Genomic DNA, 20332 nt, shown 5'->3' on the forward strand with positions numbered 1-20332 from the left:
TTCTGACAATCTAGGTAGCTTACGGCTCCCTGCGTACATTAGACGTAGCGACTTGATTACTGGCATTTCTCATTGATTTGCTTGCATTGTTGCAACTTTGCTTTTGCATCTCGGCTTTGCTGGTGGGCTCCGCAGTCCAGGGTCGGCAGACACGCTCTCTTCTCCCTCACCGCTGCCCCTGGGTCGGAACAACCTGCTGCCACCTATCGGCACAGCGGAAGTGGAGCACCTGAGCTCCGTGGGGCTACAGCGGCCAACAGTAAGTCTTACTCACACAGCCCTTCCGTCGGTGCGCGCTAGCCTGAAATCTCTTCCTCCGCCCGACAGAAACCCGTCCCTAGACCTCGGCAGCCAGCGGCGTTGGAGCTGTTGGCAGCAGGCACACAGCTGCTGGTGTAGGACGGGTTGATGAGGAGCATGCACCGCGACACTGTTAGCTGTTTCTCCTCTGCAGAAACCCCACGGTGACTCCAGCCGAGCTCGAAGTGCAGTGGTGGACGAGCCCAACCAGCAGCCCCAAGAGAGGCTCCTTCTGCCTGTCTTCTCTAGACCCAACACAACTCAGTCGTTTTTGGTAAAGTGCCTCCCGTCTGTCGGTTTGGAAGGGGTTAACACAGCGTCCAGATAGCCCCCTCCCCCTTGCTGGTCTAGAGTACCCAGCGCTTCTGCCTCCAGCTCCAAGGGCTGGAGTTATAGGAGATAGCTCCCTGCCCAGCTATTTGTCCTTGGCAATTGGGGAGAGAACAGTTTGGCAAACTTAGGACTTTATTAACTCTTATTAACTCTAAGGAAAGAAAGTTGAATGTTCTAATGATAAAAACAACATCCGGTGTGTCTCCTTAAAATTTTCACTGGTCCCCATCCACATTCTTTTGGTAGTAAAATGCCCTATTCCTAAGTTTAAAATCTTCAGCAACTTACTCCGAGCATAAGCAAACACGATCAGCTCCAGTGCGTGCCCAGTGAGCCTAACGTCACTGCCCCCTGCTCCTGTGGAATGTACACGGAAAGTGGCGTCAGATCGAGGACTGGGGTGTAAGCTGAGTGGCGCTCTTCCCGATGGGTGGTTTATCGCTTGCCTCCTCGCTCGCTGTGCACTTCCCAGCCCGGTACCTTTAAGGCAGCATCTGAAAGAAGCCTGAGCACTGGGCCATGAACGGACCTCGCACACCTGTAGTTCAGTACACGGCACACCTGTAGTTCAGAACACGGCCCTATCTCATCCGCTTTGTGCAAAGCATAGGGGTGTGATTGAGCTCGTGTTTAGTGCTTAGCTAGGAATTCGGTGTCCTGCACCAGTTTCCAGAATGGTGGAATTGACAGCTCATGTATCCCAACTTGACCCTTGAACCATCTTCTACTAACAGTGGTGGGAGTTCAGATCTATATTTCACAGGGCTCTCATAGCAAATGACCACAGCGTGGGCAGCCAAAACTACAGAAACAATACTTTCAGTCACAGAAGCTGCAAGCTCTAGAGCAGAGCCTCTCGCCTCTGTGTAGCTCCTGTGACGGCCAGCAATGCTTGGGCTCCATGGGCATGCAGCCTAGCCTAAGAGATCAGCTGCAGGGAGACACTGCTACCAAAAACACGGTGGAAAGCTCCTGAGAACCACACAGGGGTTAAAATCTGGCATGTGGGTACACACTCACACCACACAGACATAAACAAAAACTAAATTAAAAAACCAGCTGGGGCTGGAGAGATGGCTCAGTGGTTAAGAGCACTGACTGGTCTTCCAGAGGTCCTAGGTTCGATTCCCAGCATCCACATGGTAGCTCACAAGTGTGTGTAATTTCATGGTAAGCATGCATACATGAAGTCAGAATACCTATTGCAAATAAAAATTAAAAGATAACAGCCATTGAATTGGTGGTCTATTCTAATCCAATAGGACATTTTAAAATGTGCATTTGGTGTTTCTTTGTCGGGTCCCCTGGAACTGGAGTTACAGACAGTTGTAAGCTGCCATGCAGGTGCTGGGAATTGAACCAGGGTCCTCTGGAAGACTAGTCAGTGCTCTTAACCACTGAGCCATCTCTCCAGCCCTCTAATATGACTCCTTAACTTGATTACTTACACAAAGAAATGGTTTTCCAAAAATAGTCACATTCACAAGTCCAGTTCAAAGGCCAAAAGGAAACATGGTTTTTGATTCTTAGGACTCACTGGGAACTCCAGAAAACCCAAAACACCTTCTGAATTGGTCTCATAGTTAGATTTAGAACATTTGGGGTTGTTTTGTTTTGTTTTGCTTTTGAGACAGGGTTTCTCTGTGTAGTTTTGGAGGCTGTCCTGGAACTTGCTCTGTAGACCAAGCTGGTCTCAAACTCATAGAGATCCACCTGTCTCTGCCTCCCAGGAGCTGGGATTAAAGGCGTGCTTCACCAACACCCAGTTCAGAGCATTTGTTAAGCAATGTTTATGTTCAGTAATCTTGTTCTTTCCTTTCCAAGTGTAGTTTTAGTTGTCTTAGGAGTAAAACTAAACATATGAGCACTTCAAAATCCTTTTAAAAAAGTATTTTATAACAGGAAAAATTGCTTGCCTTAGCATTATTTCCTCCATTTTCAATCATAAAACCATTAAGTAGCAACCAAATATAATTAAGAATGAACCTTAGGCCTGGTGCTATTGACAGAACTCTGTTCCTTGGTGCCAGCAGTCAGTGAACCTCAGGAGCAATGCAGGACGTCTGCCTGCTTGGTAAACGCAGCTTTGTAGAAGCAGAGCCACCAAGTCTGTGGCTACGTTAACCTTTTCAACAGCCGTGTTAAGTCATTACGGTAGATTCCATGTGGCCCACAAAGCAATCTGCTAAACCCTGTCTCCACAGTGTGATACCTTCACCAGGAAAAAAAGTCCTGTTGCCTAATCCAGGTGTCACAGAGACTTCATCACTCAAGAAATACAAGCAGGATGTCTCATTTTAATTTTTACATTTTAAGTCCCTTGAGGTAACTTTGGTGTTTTGGGTAATGGCCCTGACTGTCCTGGAACTCATACTATAGACCAGGCTGGTCTCCAGCTCACAGAGATCTACCTGCCTCTGCCTCCTGAGTGCTGGGGTTAAAGGTGTGTATCACCTGGCCCGGTGTTTTGTTTTTGAGGCAGGTATGACTGTGTAGCCCTGGCTGGCCTTGAACTTACAGAGATCTGCCTGCCTCCACTTTTGCCTCCTAATTGCTGGGATTAAAAATATGCACCACTACAGCCAACCAAGGTAACTTTGAAATGAACTTCATGAAGCTAAGAATTAAACAGAAGATTAACTATCACTGCATGATGGAATCATAGGTGTATTTCCCTCTCACCAACAGTGCTGATTCTATTTAAATGGCGTGCTGAAATATCAGATGGCATTCTCTCGACCAGCTATGGGGATGCAGACCTACAATCCCAACACAATTGAGGCAAAATAAAACATCCCTTTGTATCCAGTTGCAACATTACACCATATGGATTATTTGTAAATGCTAAGATTTTCTTAAAGACATACTAATAAAGTTACAGAACATGCAATTCTTACAAGTTAGCAAATTGCTTTGTGGGGCATCTGGCTTGGAACTTTTTTCTTGGAATTTAGCATAATGGCAATGACAGTTTTTCATTGTTAATGTCAAGGTTTTCCTGTGTGATTTGCGTGAGATCTTCCCCATATGTAGGACATTTGAATACTTGGTCTCTCGCAGTGATAGTTTGGACAGTCTTGGTGATGTGGCCTGGTTAAGGAGAATGCTATTGACTGTGTGGAGTTTGAAGACTTCCACCATTGCTAGTTAAGTCTGCCAGCATGCTCTCTGCTTCCCTGCCTTAAAGGGCTCAGTGAGCCCTTCCCTGTTAAGTTGCCCCGGTCACCGTGCTTATCAAAGTAGTAGAAGCGTAGCTAGCGCACTCTGTAAGCCTCAGACAAGGGTCTTTGGGAGATGCTGCATCTAAGACATCTTTTCTCTCCTTTTAGCCAGACACACAGTACCGAAACTCCTGTGCGTCCGAGTTTCCTCACCAGGCCCGCCCTGGCAGGGGGTCTGCAGGTACAGGTGGGGCTGCAGTATCTTTTCCTTTCTTCCTACACATCGTCCTTCCCTGCAGACTTGTCTACAGTTAGCCGTCCCTGTGTAAGTCACATTAGCATCATTTACAAGATGGGTCTAGAAGGCCAGCTGCTCAAAGCCAGAAAGTTCCAGATTAAAATTACCAAGTAAATTAATCTTTAAAATAAGTTACTTTTTTTTTAAACAAAAATTTGGGGGACTGGAAGTTTAAGAATATTTGCTATTCTTCCAGAGAACCCAAGGTTCCCCGAGCCCATGTCAGGCAACTCACAACCACCTGTAAGTGCAGATCCCGGAGGTCAGCCTCCCAATTCGTGCCCCCACAGGACCTGCACATGTGCACGCACTCAGAGGTACACACATTTACATGAAAAAAAATCTTTTTTTAAAGCCTCCAATCTTGTTACTACACAAGCTACACCTTGAGTCAGATATTAGTTTTAAAACTTAGGTTATTGAAATATGCATTTTAGTTTTTAATGAGTAGGCTCGCAAGCAAAACTAGGCCACAGTTTTGGTTTTGAGACACGAAACTCTGTAGTTCAATCCTGACAGTCCTGGAGCTCACTATGCAGACCAGGCTGGCCTTGAACTCACAGAGATCCTCCTGCCTCTGCTTCCCAAGTGCTGAAAGGTATATGCCACCACACCCAGCTTGCTTTTACTTCTTAAATTTTAGTTGTTTTTTTCAGCAGGGTAAACTATTTAAACATGGATTTTAGTGCCTTGGTGAATATATACCTCTCAGTATTTAGAGACAGTTTGTTTCCAAATTTAAAGTCCACTGGTAATTTACAGAAAAGTCCATAAGGCATGAACTTTGATGTTTATTGCCAAATAGGAACTGTTTACTAATGTTATTGTGTGCACTTCTGTGTCTGACAGGTCCTCAGTCACATGAGTCTACAAACCCTCAAAGCAGAGGTGGACCCATCTCTAGAAGCAGCAGGCAGTGACCACAGGGCAGGCGAGGACCTGCAAGGCCTCAGCAGACTGCAAATACACAGAGGGTTTCATGCACCAGCACTCAGGCACCAAACGATGCAAAGCTACAAACAGCAGCTTGGTCCATCTTCAAGAGTTATCTCGGTACAACTGGCCGAGAAACACTAGAGTATCTGCCAAAGACTGCGTGGGCAACTGTCCTATGTCCAGTTACTGTCTTCTTCCAGCTCTTCCACTGGGCAGTAAAGATTGTACCCAAAAGACGTGACAATGAAAAACACCCCAGATCACTGCTCTTGTTGTCTCTAAGCAATCACGATTCTTGTACAGTTCAGTAAGATTACACACGCACACACGATTCAGATCACTGGCTTCAGAATATTTCCGCTTGTATTAATTTCTGGAGAACTGCACTGTTTTAACATATTTTTAGAAGAAAGTGCTGCCAAAAAATCTGAGATACTCATCAAATAAATGTCATTCCTAAGCTTTAAGTTCTTTATTACATTTAGTTTCATTTACTTTTGTGTGCATGTGTGCGTGTGTGGGCATGGTCTGTGGCTGGAGGACAACTTTCAACTGTGGCTGGAGGACAACTTTCAACTGTGGCTGGAGGACAACTTTCAAGAGTCAGGTCCCATCTGAGTTGGGTTGTCTCGGGGAAGGTGCCTTTATTTGCTGGGCCACCCATCTTGCCAGCCAAGCTTCCTTTTTAAAAAGCAGAACGAGGGCTGGAGAGATGGCTCAGCGGGTAAGAGCAAATACTCATGTTCAGTTCCCAGCACCCACATGGCAATACAGAAGTACCTGGAACTTCAGCTCTGGGGGTACAATGTCTCTGGCTGCCCTGCACACTACCCATAGACACACTCATAATTTAAAATAAGCCTATAAAAATAAAAAACAGGATGAAAGAGCTAACTAAAGGTATCAGCAGTGGTGTAAAGAAACCAGTTTCTTTTTCCTAGGACAGCCTATATGCCTACTTCACATCAGGGTCTTGTGTGTTCGTGTCTGTGTAATTGTGTGTGTGTGTGCACGTAGAGCCCAGACGTTGCTGGGTGTCTCTTCTGCTTCGCCGAATCACTTTTTGGTTGTGAGCCTAGCCTTTAACGGCTGAGCTATCCCTCCAGCCTGCTGAATCACTTTTTAAGACAGGGTCTGTCCTCATTCATGCACCACAAGCAGGGCCTTTTGTCAGTGGTGGGGATCCAAACTCAGTCTTACGCTTGGGGCACGAGTCCTTTCCCACTGAGCCGGTTCTCTGTTCCAAGGGCACTGGGACTAGAGAACTCCGTGTTCTCTAGTGACACCGTAAGCTTCTGAAGGGCACTAGGAATGCAGCAATGGTTTTAACTATGGCTTGAGTGTGTGGTAGTAAAATGGCATTGGCAATGGCCTTAGCTATCACACCACTCTGACCCCACTAATTTTCAGAGTAGCTAGTTCAAATGGTTGTCTTCTAAAGGTGACTAAAGTTATCCCAAGTTATGCCACCAATTAGATAAGATGCCTCAAAATCCCACACAGAATTCAATTAAATAGTTCTAACCTACTTGTGATCGCAAATCCCAGGCTAGCCAGAGCTACCCAGTGAGACAAAGCAGACAAAAGCAAGCCAGGCAGTGGTGGCAAGCACACCTTAGTCCCAGCAGAGGTGGGCAATGATCTCTGAGCTCTGGGACAGTCAAGGCTACACAGAGAAACAAAAAGCCCAGACTGTAACACAAACACCCACTATACTTAACACATATAGACTAATGGGTCTGGACCTCACTCTTACAGATGAAAAGTACAGACAAGCCCATGAAATGCCTGATCCTGAACCCTACAAAGAGCACTGTGACGTCCATCTCTGCTGCAGAAGTCAGCCTGTCTGTCATAATGCTGACTTGATTACTTACATCAACACTGTACTTTTCTAGATCAATGGATCATTTAAATCATCCACCAGACCTTTTAAGTTTTTCTTTATTTAGCCATATACAACCTAAAAAAAAAAAGTCTGCAGTAATATGAACACCCACTTCTACCACAAGGACAGAAGACAAAACATAACAGCGGAACAGGAAAAGAGACTCTACGAGGATTGTTAAGACAGATGCTGAGCAAGGGTTCCGAGGGTGTTTTCTGTAGGCAGAGTGTCTCTCAGGTGCGTGCATCACTCCCTGGGCAGAAACCCATGGAAGCAAACCTAGTCAGTTCACCCTCCCAACCACCGTGTGAAGCCCTTGCACAAAGTCAGGTGAATTCTAGCAAACACTAAGATCAAGTTGATGAATCTTGTCTGGCTTAAGTGACCACGTATTTTAACAGAACAAACTTCTCTATTTCTTTTCCTTCTTGGGAGCCGCTCTTTTCCCTTTGGAAGGTTTGCAGTATTTTGCTTCCATCTGAGCCAGAAAATTGTCCATTTCCTTTTGCCGATCCTTTTGTCTGCTCTGTTTGAGAAGTTAAAACACAGCTTTCAAAATGCAGCACTGTCCACTGAGACAAAAGCATTTCATGGTTAGGAGGGGTTGTGGTCAAGGAAGCACACCCGTGCCTAATAACGGTACGGCTTCCTCTGGAGTGGTAACAATGTTCCAGAAGTGGAGAAGGAAAAATTACTTAACTGTATGTGGTATAAGCTGTGTGTAATTGTGCCTTAAAAGAAAACACAAAACACCAGCATCCATTCCAAAGAGCACACACACACTAAGGGATGGTGAGCGGGCTGTGAGGGAGCCAGAGGGAAGTCTGCCTGTTTACCTGGATGAGCGCCTTCAGGCTACCCACGCCTTCCTGCAGGCCCAGCTCCCTTCTGCTCAACTCGGCCTCTTTAGCCTCTTCCTGAGCCTGAAGAGAAAGTTTTCATCAGACTTCACGGCAACCAAGAAATAACAGAAATATATCTTCCCCCCTTACAGAACATGTTAAGACACATTCTGGAACTGGATAAAATTACACGTGGTTTTCATCAGAAGATGACATACTGCTTGATTCCAATATACCCTTCTGTTTTATCCCCAGCTGTACGTCCTAGAGAGCACAAACCAGGTGGTGACACAAAGGAGCCACCTAGTAGGTGCATGGGGAGGGACGCCAGGCTGACGTCAGAGCTTTAGGACCTTCACCTGAAACCCCATTTTATACACAGCACTGGTGGCAGCCCTGTGACCCGCAGTGGTTTGAAGGCTTTCTCTGGAGCTGGCTCAGTGGTTGGCAGCACCTCTTGCTTTTCAAAGACAAGCCCAACACACGAGGGTGCTGTCACCCCAGCTCCTGGGGATCACAGCCTCTGCCGCTCTGGGCCCCACACTCTTGCACTCTCATACACACACACACACACACACACACACACACACACAGACACACGCAGACACCACACACCCCACACATACCACACACACCAGACACACACCAGAAACACCACACCATACCACCATACACACAGACACACACCAGACACACATCACACAGACACACAGACAGACACACCACAGACACCACACAGACACACACACCACACACAGACACACAGACAGACACACCACAGACACCACACAGACACACACACACCACACACAGACCACACACACACACACAGACACTACACACACACCACACACAGACACAAACACACCACACACACAGTTTTCTGAGTAGTTAGAAAAAAATTAGCAAACTCAGTTTTAGTTTTAGCCTTTCTTTTCTTTTCTTTTTTTTGTTTTTGTTTTTTGAGACAGGGTTTCTCTGTGGCTTTGGAGGCTGTCCTGGAACTTGCTTGGTAGTCCAGGCTGATCTCGAACTCACAGAGTTTTAGCCTTTCTTTACCTGTCTTCATTTAACAAAATTTGCCAAAATACCGTAAGAACACCTAAAGGCAGCAACTGTGATAATACGAGACCCTAAGTCCTTGTAAAATTTTCTAATTTTAGCAAAGAATTCCATTAATATTGGGAATAATAATAAATTAGGATCTTGTTATTCCAAAACAAAAACAAATTTTGCTTTATTCTCAAAACTCAGCCCCTTCAGTCCCTGACACTGGTTAGACCGCTTTCAAACTGTCATTCTCCTCAAACTCCCAAGTTTCTCAAACTAAAATTGTATGTTTGAACACAGCTGTTCTCAGTTTCACCTGAGAAAAGATTAACAAGCAGCGGGCATAACTAAGCAGATGTAGGCATGCAATGAAACTCTCTTATCTTGGCAAAACAGGCCCTAAACTTACCCACCCACAAGGTCAGATCTCTCTGCAATTTCATGTATCCAAAAGCTCTGGCTCTTTGTCTTGAGCCACAAAAGAGACAACTCACCTGCCCACCAGATATCTAAAACCTTAAATTGCTGGCTCCGGGGAGCTCTCACTGTGAAAGCCAAGATGAAGCAACTGTTGCTTTAATAGCAGTCCAAGGCAACATCAACACAGACGTTTGCTACCTTGAATTCCTATGCTACCATCCCTACCAACCCTGGCTTAACAGAGGTATGAAGAGTCACAAGACCCAATCCTCAATTCTCAGCAATCGGGTGTCCCTCAAAAAGGGAGCAGAAAGACTCACCTCAAGTGTGCTTTAAAAAAAAAAAAGCAGCAGCAGCAGGAACAGGTGGGGTCTGGAGAGTTACTCAGTGAATACAGAGACCAGAGGTGTCAGATTCCTGGGTGCTGAGGTTAGACAGTTATGAGCCACCCCATCCTGGTGCTGGAAATTGAACTTGGGTCTCTGTAAGAGCAGTACACACCCACTGAGCCACCTCTCCAGCCCCGTAGTTTAAAGTTTCAATAATTAAATGCATGTACAGAATTTTTAAAAAATCAATCCCTGTTTTCTCCCGCTCTTCTGAGCAGTTTTGGAAACTTAACTCAGGACCTACCGCATACTAGACAACAAATCCAGCTCTGATCCCACACACCACCAGCCTGACCCCAGAAGCCACATCTCTTACGTTAGCCTCCTCGGTGCTCAGTCACCAGGAGCGCCACACTCCAGCAGTCCAGTCCTAACAACCATACCATCTCCTGTTCACCAACCACACAGGGACCACAGCCGTGTAACCAGGCTCCATACATTTCCCTAGCACAGCCTCAGCAAAGCTCCTAGGGCTGCCCCATGAAAGGTGCTTCAGAGTCACTCTAGGGTGATTTCAAACAATCCATAAAGTAAAATCATTATCAGCACATCATACCCATAAATAAATAAATAAATAAATAAATAAATAAGTAGTAACTCGCCAGGGTTTTCTTCTCATCTAGAAGGAGGAGCAGCCCGTATTTCAGCAGTCCTTATTCCATCCTTGTCAATTCTCCCCAGGTCCCTTTTGGAAACAGCAGTCAAACTTACCCTCCTCTTCCTGGCATTCATCTTCTGTTTGGACTCTTTGACGAAGGCATTGTAGGCTGGGACCTCTTTGGCATCAATAGCTTGCTGAATGATGTTTCTTATCCGGGGTTCGTCTGTGTACTGCACACAGAGCACAGACTCCATAATCTGGTCCATGTCGCCCTTGAAGTCCAGATAGGCCTGCTTAACATCGGCGAGCTCTTCTTCAGAGCCTTTGTAGGTCTCTTCAAAAGCCTGGATGTCCTCCAGCGATATCTAGTAACAGAGAAGGTCGCTTTAACTCCGAGCACTGTCCTTGCGGGCTGGGCGACGGGAATTGGTCAAAGCCACTAGAACCCCCTACCTTTTTAAAGAGTAGCCTCCAGTACGCGTCCCAGTCCCGGTCCCGGTCGAGGCCGGCGGAGTCCTCGTCCACTGTTCCCTGTTCATCGTACACTGCTCTCTGCTCCTTGTCACTCAGAACCGCATAGACTCTCCCCAAGATCTGCAGGAAAGAGCACCCAAGCACCCTGACCCCCGCCCACCCGCCCGCCCGCTGCCGCACAAACGCCTGAAACGCCCAGCGGGCCAGCCCAGCGCGCTGCCCCGGGGCGGGGTCGCCGCCCGGCGGGAGGAGCGCGTACCTGGAAGCGGCGGGTGGCGTGCTCCTTCTGGTCCTCGTCGGCGCGGTCGGGGTGCACTTGCAGAGACACCTTGTGGTAGCCGCGCCGGACCTCACCCTCGGAAGCCTCGCGCCGCACGCCCAGCACCTGGTAGAGGTCGGCGGTGCCGAACTCCTGCTCGCACAGCTCCAGCAGCCCCATGACGGGCAGGAGGCTGCCCGGCGCAGGCCGACGACCAGGGACCACAGTCGCTCCGCTCGCCCGCCTCCTTTTCCCGCCCAAAAACACGCCTGGGCGTCAGCGTCCCAGGAGGCGCGTTGGGGGCGGGGCCGGCCGCGCTTTACGGCAGCCGCAAAGGGGACCCGATCGCGCCTGCGTAGTCCAATACGGCCCCGCTGACGGCGGAGTTTCCGGGGGCGGGAGGAAGCGTGCCCTCTTGGCTCGCGACCCTGCACGCCCTCCTACCCCGAAATCAGCCTCCGGGATTCTCGCACAGAAGCTCGCTCGGTGACACATGGGAGTTATATGACTGTTTCTCAGGAGGAAGCGGCTACTCGGGCCGGCGAGGATGCTCAGCCATAGCTGACGAACTCCAGGACCCAAGTGGTCTTCTGACCTCCACACACATCACACAAAACAAGTAAACGTAATAGAATCGTGTGTTAGCGTTGAGAAATGTGACATCTCAACCCACGGACTAATGCGTGTGTTTAAAGTGACCCTCTAAAGCAAGAGACATAGCGGATGAACCCTGAATCCCTGCGGGAAAAAGCCTGCGTCGAACAAAATGCAAAAGCATAGCTTTTAAGAATACCTTTTATCTCCCAGGACCGTATATATTTGACTGTACTGAGTTAACCCCATTCGCCTGCTCCAGTCAGTTTTGGTAGACATAATATTGCCCCAGCTTCTCATTTTAAACATTTCAGTGGCTTCTCGGCTTTTCCCCTCCTTGTATCTAAAAATCAAAGCCAACTAAAGTCAGTCCCTCTCTATCTACTCTCAAGGTCCCCTCATGACAAGTGAAGGAAAACCAGCAACCACACTGGAGAGCCTCAGCCTCAGAACGTGCATTAGCTAGTAAATGTTTTCAGAACCCAAATAAGACAAGCCAGAGCATTAGCAGACCATAGAACCTTCCAGAAGCTTAGCCTTACTCCAGAGTGTGAAACCCACATTATCCAGCATGTGAAAACCAAACATGTGAAGGAGACACACACACACACACACACACACACACACACACACACACACACACACACACACACACACACACACAGCGGGAGCTCCCTCCCAGTCCCCGGATTAACCACAAACCCAAACAATGTTTTCACGGAGATCCTTTGTTAAGCAGGGAAGAAAGTTAAAGTGGCTGCTTTCTGACTCAGGTAGAAAACAGCAGCAAAGGGCTGGAGAGGTGGCTCAGAGGTTAAGAGCACTGACTGCTCTTCCAGAGGTCCTGAGTTCAATTCCCAGCAACCACATGGTGGCTCACAGCCATCTACAATTCAATCTGGTGCCCTCTTCTGACAGAACACTGTGTATGTAATAAATAAATAAATCTTTAAAAAAAAAAAAAAAAGAAAACAGCAGCAAATGACCTTGCTGGTGTAATTTTTGAAAAGAGAAAAAGGGGAGTTAGATTGTGTGATATATTTTAATTGGGCATGTTAATTGGGTGAACCAAAAGGGGCTTTTGATTGCTGAACTTTATTTAATACTTTGATAGCCAGACCTTGTAGTCAGCGTCAGGAGGAAGTGGCCAAATAAAGGAATAGACCTCGTGGCTAACTTTAGGAATATAACCTAACAGTTTCCAGCAAGGTGGAGGGATCTGGGGAGAAGGGCAGGGCCTGCCAGAATCACATGCTCAAGTGGGCTAGTGTCCCTCAATGTGTAATTCAGGGTTACACCTGCACAATCCTGTTGTTCTGAAGATGTTAGATTTCATGTCATGCAGCCACACCAAACTCAGGACACCCAAACACAACCCACCAACTCTCTTGTGTGCATGAGTGTGAATGTGAGCTCACCGTCGTGTGAGTTAAGGTGGTCGTGTACAGGCTACAACCCGTGTGGAGGCCAGAGAAGGATCTCAGGTGTCAGGCTTTGCTTTGGACCTCCATTGATTTCCCACGATTCCTTGTCTCCCGTCCATGCCCCTGCAGAATGCTGCTACTGCAGACTCTTCTGCTTCTAAGGATTTGAACTCAGAACCTCAGAACTTCATGGTAAAACACTTGTACCCTGAGCCACCTCCTAGGCCTCTATCACTAACTCTGGAAAAGCCCTCTCTTGTATCACTACTTTTCTCCTCATACAAGCAACAAGATGTGCAGGAAGACTTTGCAGGTAGACATATGGACTCTGAATCTCAACTGCTATAATAGTTTCCTACTGATGAGGGGCAGCTTCCCTTCTCCTCCCTGAACACAGACAGAACTGAACCACAGTGTGGTACTTGTAACACACAAGAAACTTCTCAGTACAGAGTTGACTATGTGAAGGGGCTTTGTATTAACTTCCTTCCAACTACTCTCTTTTTTGTTTTTGATTTTTCGAGACAGGGTTTCTCTGTATTGTTTTGGAGACTGTCCTGGAACTCGCTCTGTACACCAGGCTGGCCTCGAACTCACAGAGATCTATCTGCCTGCCTCTGCCTCCCTCCCGAGTGCTGGGAATAAAGGCGTGTACCACCAACGCCCGACCTAACTACTCTCTTAAAAGGCTGTGGAACACGCTTTTAATCCCAGCACTCAGAGGCAGAGGCAGGTGGATCTCTGTGAGTTCGAGGCCAGCCTGATCTACAGGGTGAGTTCCAGGACAGTAAGGGCTGTTACACAGAAAAATCCTGTCTTGGGGGGCAGCTAAGGCATTAAAGCCCCAAAGCAACTTTTACAACCCATCTTTGTAAGCCTGAGATTGTATATCAAGAAAACAATATAAATCTCCACTAACACAAACACTAAACAAGGTAACTTCTTCCTGAGCTTTGGCATGATCCCAAGTGATGAAGGAAACATTTGGGCCAGGCAAGGGTAGCTCTACCTGTAATCCCAGAACTCAGGAGACCTGACAGTCAAGGCCAGTCTGATCTACATATCACATATAACAAGCAAGGGAGGGTTGCAGAGCAAGACCCTATCTTAAAGAAAACATTTCAATGGCCCAACATAGTCTCGTTGAGGGCTCTGAAGCAGGAAATTACCAGAAGGCAGCAGACTGTAAACTTGCCCGTGTGACCAGGGAGAGCCTAACCCAAAGGCCAAGCCCCCTGTACCCATTGACTCACAAGGTAAGGCAGGAAGCCTAGCAGGTACCTCTACCCAGCTCTACCATCAGACAACAGATCCGTCTGACCCCTGTTCAGGCTGTGCTGGAAGACTGGGACTTGGAAAACTCCATTTATTGATCCTCACACCCAAGAAAAAGTTCTATGCAGGAGTCATGAAGGCCCTTGACCTTGCAGTCACACTGTGTGCACTGAAGTCAGCTTGCGTCTGTTTCTGCCGGCTCCGGTTCTGTTTTCTGAGACGCTAAGAGGACTTCCCGAGCTCTCTTCCTCCGAAGCCTCTCAGCATTTGTGATCATCATCGGATGCAGGGGGGTAAAACCCACAAAGACCTGAAAGCAACAGGGTTTTCATTGTAATGCTGCACACGGAGTCTGCTTCACAGAACTGAGATGCAACACCTGAGCCACAGCAGAGACAACAGGCCAAACTCACCGTCTCGTTCCTAACTGTTGTCGCTTAAAGAAGAAAAGGCAATCGGCAGACGGGCATCCCAGGCACACTAGCTCCATTCTCCCCCCCCCCCCCCCCAACAAAACCCCAGTCACTCCAAGTCTTCTAGAGGAAGTCACAGAGGGCGCCTCCAGCTTGGATGGAGTGAAAATCACTGTCCTTTTCCATTATCCTAGAGCTGACCCCAGTATAAAATCTCTTTTTATCTAAGCTCAGAGATAGTTTACCCAGAAGTTTTTCCATAGGCTTAGAGAGGTGAGCCCCACAGCCAATCCAATGCCGGATGCGGTCCAGGTTGAGGGCAACCAGTTTCTCTCCGTTACTGTTGGGCAGGGGATCGTAGGAGCCCAACTGCTCCACGAAGCGGCCATCCCTGGGGCACTTGTTGTGAGCTGCCACGATTCGGTAAAAGGGCCGGTTGGTGCAGCCACCCAAGGCAAGGCGGATGGTTAGGTGGCCCCCATGGTATGCTTTGCAGAGAACGGTTGCTGTTAGGAGGACACAAAATAGGCCATGTAAAGTCACAACTCCTGCCACTGCGGTGTTCTCGCTTCCCGTCCATTCCCTGCGGCTTCGGCACCGACGTGTCTGTGGAGCGTTCCCCTTAGCCAGTGCCCCCCAGACGCTCCTCCTCTGCCCCAAACGCGCGGACCGCGGACCTGCCCTGCCACTCGGCGGGCCGACCTTGTGGTGCCCTTAGCTGCCTCATCTGCAAAACGATGTCTACGGTTTTACGGTTAAACGCTGACAAGGGAGGCGGGGGCGCACGGCGAGCCTGCTGTCCGTGAGTTCGGGGCCGGCGCTACACAGTGAGACCCCGTCTAAAAGCAGAGCGCACGGAGACCAGACGGCAGCGCGGCCGCTCCTAGCCCCGGGGTCGCTCCCCACCCCCGCCCCGAAGCCCGTTCACTCACTCAGGTGGACCATGGCTCAGCGACGAACGCCCTCGGGCCGCGCTCCGGCCGCGCTCCGGCACACACCAGCTCCCCGGGGCCCGACGCCGGGAGGAGCGCCCCAAGCGGCCGCGCACGCACACGCCCCGGCACCGCTCTGCATCCGAAAAGCCCTCTGCGGGAGCCGCCGGGCGCTCGCCCCGCCCCTTCCGCTTTCTCTGGCTCAGTCCGCCGGAAGGCAACCGGGCGACCCCGACCTCCTTCAGTGACGCGGAAGAGGTGTGTCCGTAGGCGCCGGGCTGCGGCTCCCACCGGGTAGCGCGGCCGGCGCAGATCTGGGCGCCCGGGATACCCGTCGGCCCGGTGGGCAGGCGGGGTCGCGCCGCAGAGGCCGGGCGGGTCGGGACACAGCAGGGACGGAGCTGCCCGCCCATTCCTCAGCGAGACTTCATAAAGGACTGGGCGAGGAGCAGGATGAAACATAGCGTTTTTATCGTCTGTATTGATGTGACTCTCACTTTCCCTCGTATTCTCCCACCCTCACGGAAGAAATCGCTCCATTAAAAAATAAGGGGAACGGGCTTTCACTTCCGCCTTGACTACATGTTCCAAGAAGTTAGGGTATGATTTCTTTGTGCTCTCAAGACCTACAATTGTGGCTTCACTAGCGAATTTTGCATCTCTGGTCACAGTGGTTTGTAAAATCAGGAGATTTAGATCTATGAAGATACCGATTGACTTAAAGAAATCAGTACGTCTATCTTAAGCAAAGACCTCTCTTTCAGCTCTCCCAAAAGGCTTACCCCCACTCTGCCCTCTTACCTAGTGACACAGCATGGCAGTATTCTAAGCCCGCCTTTGAAGATGATACCTTAATCCCCAAGTCCCAGTAACCGAAGCTGGTCAAGAACCTTGGCAGTTAAGCCGGGCGTTGGTGGTGCATGCCTTTATTCCCAGCACTCGGGAGGCAGAGGCAGGCGGATCTCTGTGAGATCGAGGCCAGCCTCCAAAACAATACAGAGAAACCCTGTCTCGAACCCCCCCCAAAAAAAGAACCTTGGCAATTGACGATAAGCTTCCATCAGAAATTCTAATAGTTACACCATTATGTATATAGCTACTCACAAATGAATGTCTGTTAGTTACATAATTATATAAGAGCATTTAAAATATAATGTGCTACATAAGACTCCAGAAACACGCTGATTAATTGTGAGGGTTTTCTTTTTTTTTTTTTTTTTGTGATCTGATTTACAGCTAACAAGTAATGGGGGGAAGGGAGTTCAGGTATGAAACCTGGGCACAATTTGGGAAGGAAAGATGAGATGCTTGGAGGCCCCATGCTGCATCTCCACCTGTGGGAATGTCAGAAAGACGGATCTCCAAAGCCAACCATCTCCTGTACGCTGTGGATTTCCGCAAGCAGAGCCTCGTTTTTCAGTTTCAGCTGCAGAAACAAGACGAAGAACAAGTCACCCAACACACCTCGAAGCTGTGAAGATCCCTAGTTCACGAGCTCCAAATCTGTGGGGATGGGATGGGCTTTTCCTGTATTCTCATCACCATGGGAGCCCCTTAAAGACTTAGGACGCTGTGTTTCATGGGTGTGTGTTCCCTTGGTGAAAATTCATCAGCACCGTGCGCTCTCACAATCTACAATCTGGGCTCACACCTTTATTGTGTACTTGTAGGCCTGCTCAGCTTCCAGCTGTCGCCCAACCTGAAACAGAAAGCAGAGCAGTCTTTCACAGAACGCGTTCCAAGCAGAGACTGCCCAAGACTGACATTTCTCTTGTCATCAGTACAATGACCAAATCCGGAGCTTAGCAAACTTCAGTTATGTCTTGACGGCCGCCTTACCTTTCTTTCTTAGCTGGGTCTGAAAGGGCTTTGTGAAGGCACAATATGAAACACTCACTTTGAGGCAGACCAGAGTCAGATAGGCCCATACTTCAGCGTTGTAGTTATTCAGTGCATTTGCTTCAGAGAGAGCATCCTCAGCCTCGGTGAGCTCCTCCAGCTTGACAGAGAGGGAGAGAGAGAAGACACAGGCCAAAGTGCTTTTCACTGAAGCCAACTGAGTCAGCTTAGGTGAAATCATTATCCAACAGTAGTTATCTATGACCTACCGTACCAGGGCTCTTCCAAACAAAACCTCAGACTCCACAGTGTCTGCACAGTCAGCTTATATTTTACTACTAACACATTATTTGTGGGTGGATATATGGTAGATGTATAGCTCTCTTCCCCCTGATAACATAACTCTCCTGTTTTAAAATTTTTGTTTTAAAAGTATTTACTTAGGGCCGGGTGGTGGTGGCGCACGCCTTTAATCCCAGCACTCGGGAGGCAGAGGCAGGTGGATCTCTGTGAGTTCGAGGCGGGGCTGGACCGATAGCCTCCAAAACAATACAGAGAAACCCTGTCTCGTAAAAACCAAAAAAAAAAAAAAAAAAAGTATTTACTTAGAGATTTGGTCTTCCTGTGTAGTGAAACTCCCAGAATTGGCTTGAAACTCATTATATAGTCCATACTGGCCTTGAAAAAAAACCTATCCAACCACAGCCAACCAGGCATTGGTACTATAGGCATGAGCCACTAGGCCTAGATAGTTTTGTTTTTTTCTGTTTTGAAAGAATAGTGATCTCGGTGGTGTTGATTCACTCAGAAGGCAGAGGCAAACAGATCTTTGTGAGTTCAAGGCAAGCCTTGACTACAAAGTGAGTTCCAGAACAGTCAGGGCTACACAGAGAAACCGTGTCTTGGAACAGAAGTGGTGGGGAGGGGGAGGAGGGAGAGTTTCTAAGCCCAAGAGAGTAGCCTTCCAACCATGCCCATGTTTGAATTCATACTTCAGGTCTTTCAGACATTGACTACTCAGTCAATGTCCATTTCTGTGAATGTGCTCTGTGCTCAGCAGTATTCTTGATGCTGAGAATAAAGATATATGTGTACATATACAGCCCCTACCCTCAAAGACCTCATTGATATGTGAAAAATAAAAACAAGGAAACATCAAGTACAAACAGTTCCATTACAAAATAAGTATTTCTATAACAAAAGCACACTTACGATGTAGAGGTGGGGCAAAGGGAAATAGTGCAGGTCTACCCGAGGACTGAAGGGTGCCTCAGAGGACACACGACTACGATGGACCATGAAGGGTCAGTAGGAGTCTGTTAGACACAGAAGGTCAAGAGAATAGAGGGACTAACTACAAAGGTACCAGGGTGACTGAGTAATCATGCACAAAAACAATTTCTTTTTGAGACTGGGTCTCTCTGGAACCCTGGCTGGCCCATAACTTGCTGCCCACAGTAGGCTGACCTTGACCTCTGCCTCTGCCTCCACCTCCTGAATGATGGGATTAAAGGCATGTTTACAGCTCTTGTTTACTCTGTAGACTCGAGCAACAACTTCACAGTCAGAAAGTGTCTGGGTGGGTATGAGAGAAAGATGGCGTTAAAGGTCATCTTTAGCTATTCAATAAGTTTGAGACTACCCTGGGTGCAGAAGAACCCCATCCCTGGCCTTGGGAGAGACAGAAATTAGATCCAGCCTGACCGTGTTAACAGATTTGCAAATGAGTTGTCCCATGTCTGACAGCTGCTTTAAAAGATTCCACAGGAAAAGGCTGAGGCAAAGATGAGGACTGTGGTGACCTAAAGTCAATGACTGCCAAAGCAGGGTAAAGTGGAAGGCATTGTCTTCTCTCTACGACAAAGACATGTGAAACTGCCCACGGTAAAAAGCTAAAAGAAAAACAGTGACACCATAGCTGGTTGTGTGGCCCTGGGAGTTCATTTCTGTGTATGTGTGTTTTTGTTTTTGTTTTTAGCTTTTCTTTTTTGTTTGTTTAGTCTTGTTTTACATGCATTGGTTCTTTTGTTTTATAGGTTTAAAAAAAAGATTTATTTATTCATTATGTATACAGCATTTGCCTGCATGTATTCCTGCACATCAGAAGAGGGCGCCAGATCTCATCACAGATGGTTGTGAGCCACCATGTGGTTGCTGAGAATTGAACTCTGGACCTTTGGAAGAGCAACCAGTGCTCTTAACTTCTGAGCCATCTCTCCAGCTCCTGTTTTATAGTTTTTTTGAGATAGGGTTTCTCTGTGTAGTTCTAACTGTCCTGGAACTCTATGTAGGCCAGGCTGGCCTTGAACTCACAGAGATCCGCTCATCTCTGCCTCCCAAGTGCTGGAATCAAAGGTGTACACCACCACTGCCCAGACCTATGAACAACTTTGAAGAACAGGTTGTTTTCATTAGAGCAGACTGCCCTCCACCATCATCACAACCTCCCACAATATCCTTGGAGGACCGAGAAATCAGGGCCTGGTAACTGGCCTCTGTTCTCTTACCCGGTAACAGGCAATTCCTAGTCCTAGCCAGGTCAGGCATGAAGGTGATCTTTTACAGACTTGCATGTAGGTTCTCTTTGCCTTTTCATACTGTCAAAAGAAAAGTATCATAAGTTTCAAACACCATGTTGCTAAGGCAACTGTGAGCTTTTTGACAGTTTTGCTCTAGAGTAATCTGAAATTGAGTGAGCCGTGGATTCTATTTGCATGGGTACTTTGAAGGGGCTGTTGTGGGAGAGCTGTTGTGGGAGAGCTGGGGAGAGCTGAGGACTCTGGGCAAGCACAGTGGCTATCTGGATTCTGTCTAGACTTTATGTGCTACGTCTTTTCAGTTAGAAGTGGCATCATGAGCTAGAGAGATGGCCCTGAGGTTAAGAACACGGGCTGTTCTTCCAGA

General features: G+C 48.0%; 4 protein-coding genes across 21 annotated transcripts in view; 1 reads left to right on the forward strand and 3 right to left on the reverse strand.

Moving 5' to 3' along the window:
* The window catches only part of Fam149b1 (family with sequence similarity 149 member B1), a 40933-nt gene extending 35438 nt beyond the window's left edge, over nucleotides 1–5495 (forward strand). The window contains exons 11-14 of one of the 13 annotated variants that reach the window (XM_013123159.3): nucleotides 136–259; nucleotides 455–574; nucleotides 3963–4041; nucleotides 4942–5151. In XM_013123159.3, coding sequence (XP_012978613.1) covers nucleotides 136–259; nucleotides 455–574; nucleotides 3963–4041; nucleotides 4942–5012 — 394 coding nt within the window. In that variant the 3' untranslated portion in view covers nucleotides 5013–5151. Of the gene's footprint in view, nucleotides 1–135; nucleotides 260–327; nucleotides 586–3321; nucleotides 3524–3962; nucleotides 4120–4941 lie in introns of those variants that run through there. The other 12 variants (XM_005083565.4, XM_013123160.3, XM_013123156.3 and 9 more) reach the window with 12 other exon arrangements.
* A 1460-nt stretch (nucleotides 5496–6955) lies between these two features.
* Nucleotides 6956–11542, reverse strand: Dnajc9 (DnaJ heat shock protein family (Hsp40) member C9). The gene is made up of 5 exons (XM_005083564.4): nucleotides 10952–11542; nucleotides 10672–10812; nucleotides 10329–10583; nucleotides 7753–7839; nucleotides 6956–7442 (listed from the first exon to the last, which is right to left on the reverse strand). Exons 1-5 carry the CDS (start codon nucleotides 11129–11131, stop codon nucleotides 7329–7331), a joined length of 777 nt encoding a protein of 258 aa, XP_005083621.1. The 5' UTR covers nucleotides 11132–11542; the 3' UTR covers nucleotides 6956–7328.
* Nucleotides 11543–14321: 2779 nt separating this feature from the next.
* On the reverse strand, nucleotides 14322–15725 carry Mrps16 (mitochondrial ribosomal protein S16). Of its 3 annotated transcripts, none has more exons than XM_005083563.4 (3): nucleotides 15590–15725; nucleotides 14903–15163; nucleotides 14322–14554 (listed from the first exon to the last, which is right to left on the reverse strand). In XM_005083563.4, exons 1-3 carry the CDS (start codon nucleotides 15600–15602, stop codon nucleotides 14505–14507), a joined length of 324 nt encoding a protein of 107 aa, XP_005083620.2. In that variant the 5' UTR covers nucleotides 15603–15725; the 3' UTR covers nucleotides 14322–14504. The 3 variants fall into 3 exon arrangements, with proteins under 3 accessions (XP_005083620.2, XP_040591884.1, XP_040591883.1); XM_040735950.1 differs by having other exon boundaries at nucleotides 14322–14550; nucleotides 14900–15163; XM_040735949.1 differs by lacking the exon at nucleotides 15590–15725 and adding an exon at nucleotides 15360–15399.
* Nucleotides 14322–20332, reverse strand: part of Cfap70 (cilia and flagella associated protein 70) — a 55209-nt gene continuing 49198 nt past the window's right edge. For 2 of the 4 annotated variants that reach the window (XM_040735938.1, XM_040735935.1), the window contains 6 exons: nucleotides 19936–20025; nucleotides 17487–17588; nucleotides 17241–17288; nucleotides 15590–17015; nucleotides 14903–15163; nucleotides 14322–14554 (listed from right to left, as the gene is read on the reverse strand). In XM_040735938.1, coding sequence (XP_040591872.1) covers nucleotides 16935–17015; nucleotides 17241–17288; nucleotides 17487–17588; nucleotides 19936–20025 — 321 coding nt within the window. In that variant the 3' untranslated portion in view covers nucleotides 14322–14554; nucleotides 14903–15163; nucleotides 15590–16934. Of the gene's footprint in view, nucleotides 14555–14902; nucleotides 15164–15589; nucleotides 17016–17240; nucleotides 17289–17428; nucleotides 17589–19935; nucleotides 20026–20332 lie in introns of all 4 variants that reach the window. The other 2 variants (XM_040735936.1, XM_040735937.1) reach the window with 2 other exon arrangements.

This window comes from Mesocricetus auratus, unplaced genomic scaffold (assembly GCF_017639785.1).
Source record: "Mesocricetus auratus isolate SY011 unplaced genomic scaffold, BCM_Maur_2.0 Super-Scaffold_100053, whole genome shotgun sequence".
NCBI classification, from domain to species: Eukaryota; Metazoa; Chordata; class Mammalia; order Rodentia; family Cricetidae; genus Mesocricetus; species Mesocricetus auratus.

What these genes read in the sequence shown, in the direction of transcription:
- Dnajc9 (XM_005083564.4), bottom strand. Translation starts at nt 11,131, where the DNA reads ATGGGGCTGCTGGAGCTGTGCGAGCAGGAGTTCGGCACCGCCGACCTC. An exon ending in ACGCCACCCGCCGCTTCCAG is followed by an intron (nt 10,813 to 10,951) that starts GTACGCGCTCCT and finishes TCTTTCCTGCAG; the next exon opens with ATCTTGGGGAGAGTCTATGC. An exon ending in GCCTGAAGGCGCTCATCCAG is followed by an intron (nt 7,443 to 7,752) that starts GTAAACAGGCAG and finishes CTTCTCAAACAG; the next exon opens with AGCAGACAAAAGGATCGGCA.
- Mrps16 (XM_040735950.1), bottom strand. An exon ending in TATGGAAAAACTTCTGGGTA is followed by an intron (nt 14,551 to 14,899) that starts AACTATCTCTGA and finishes GCTTTCAGGTCT; the next exon opens with TTGTGGGTTTTACCCCCCTG.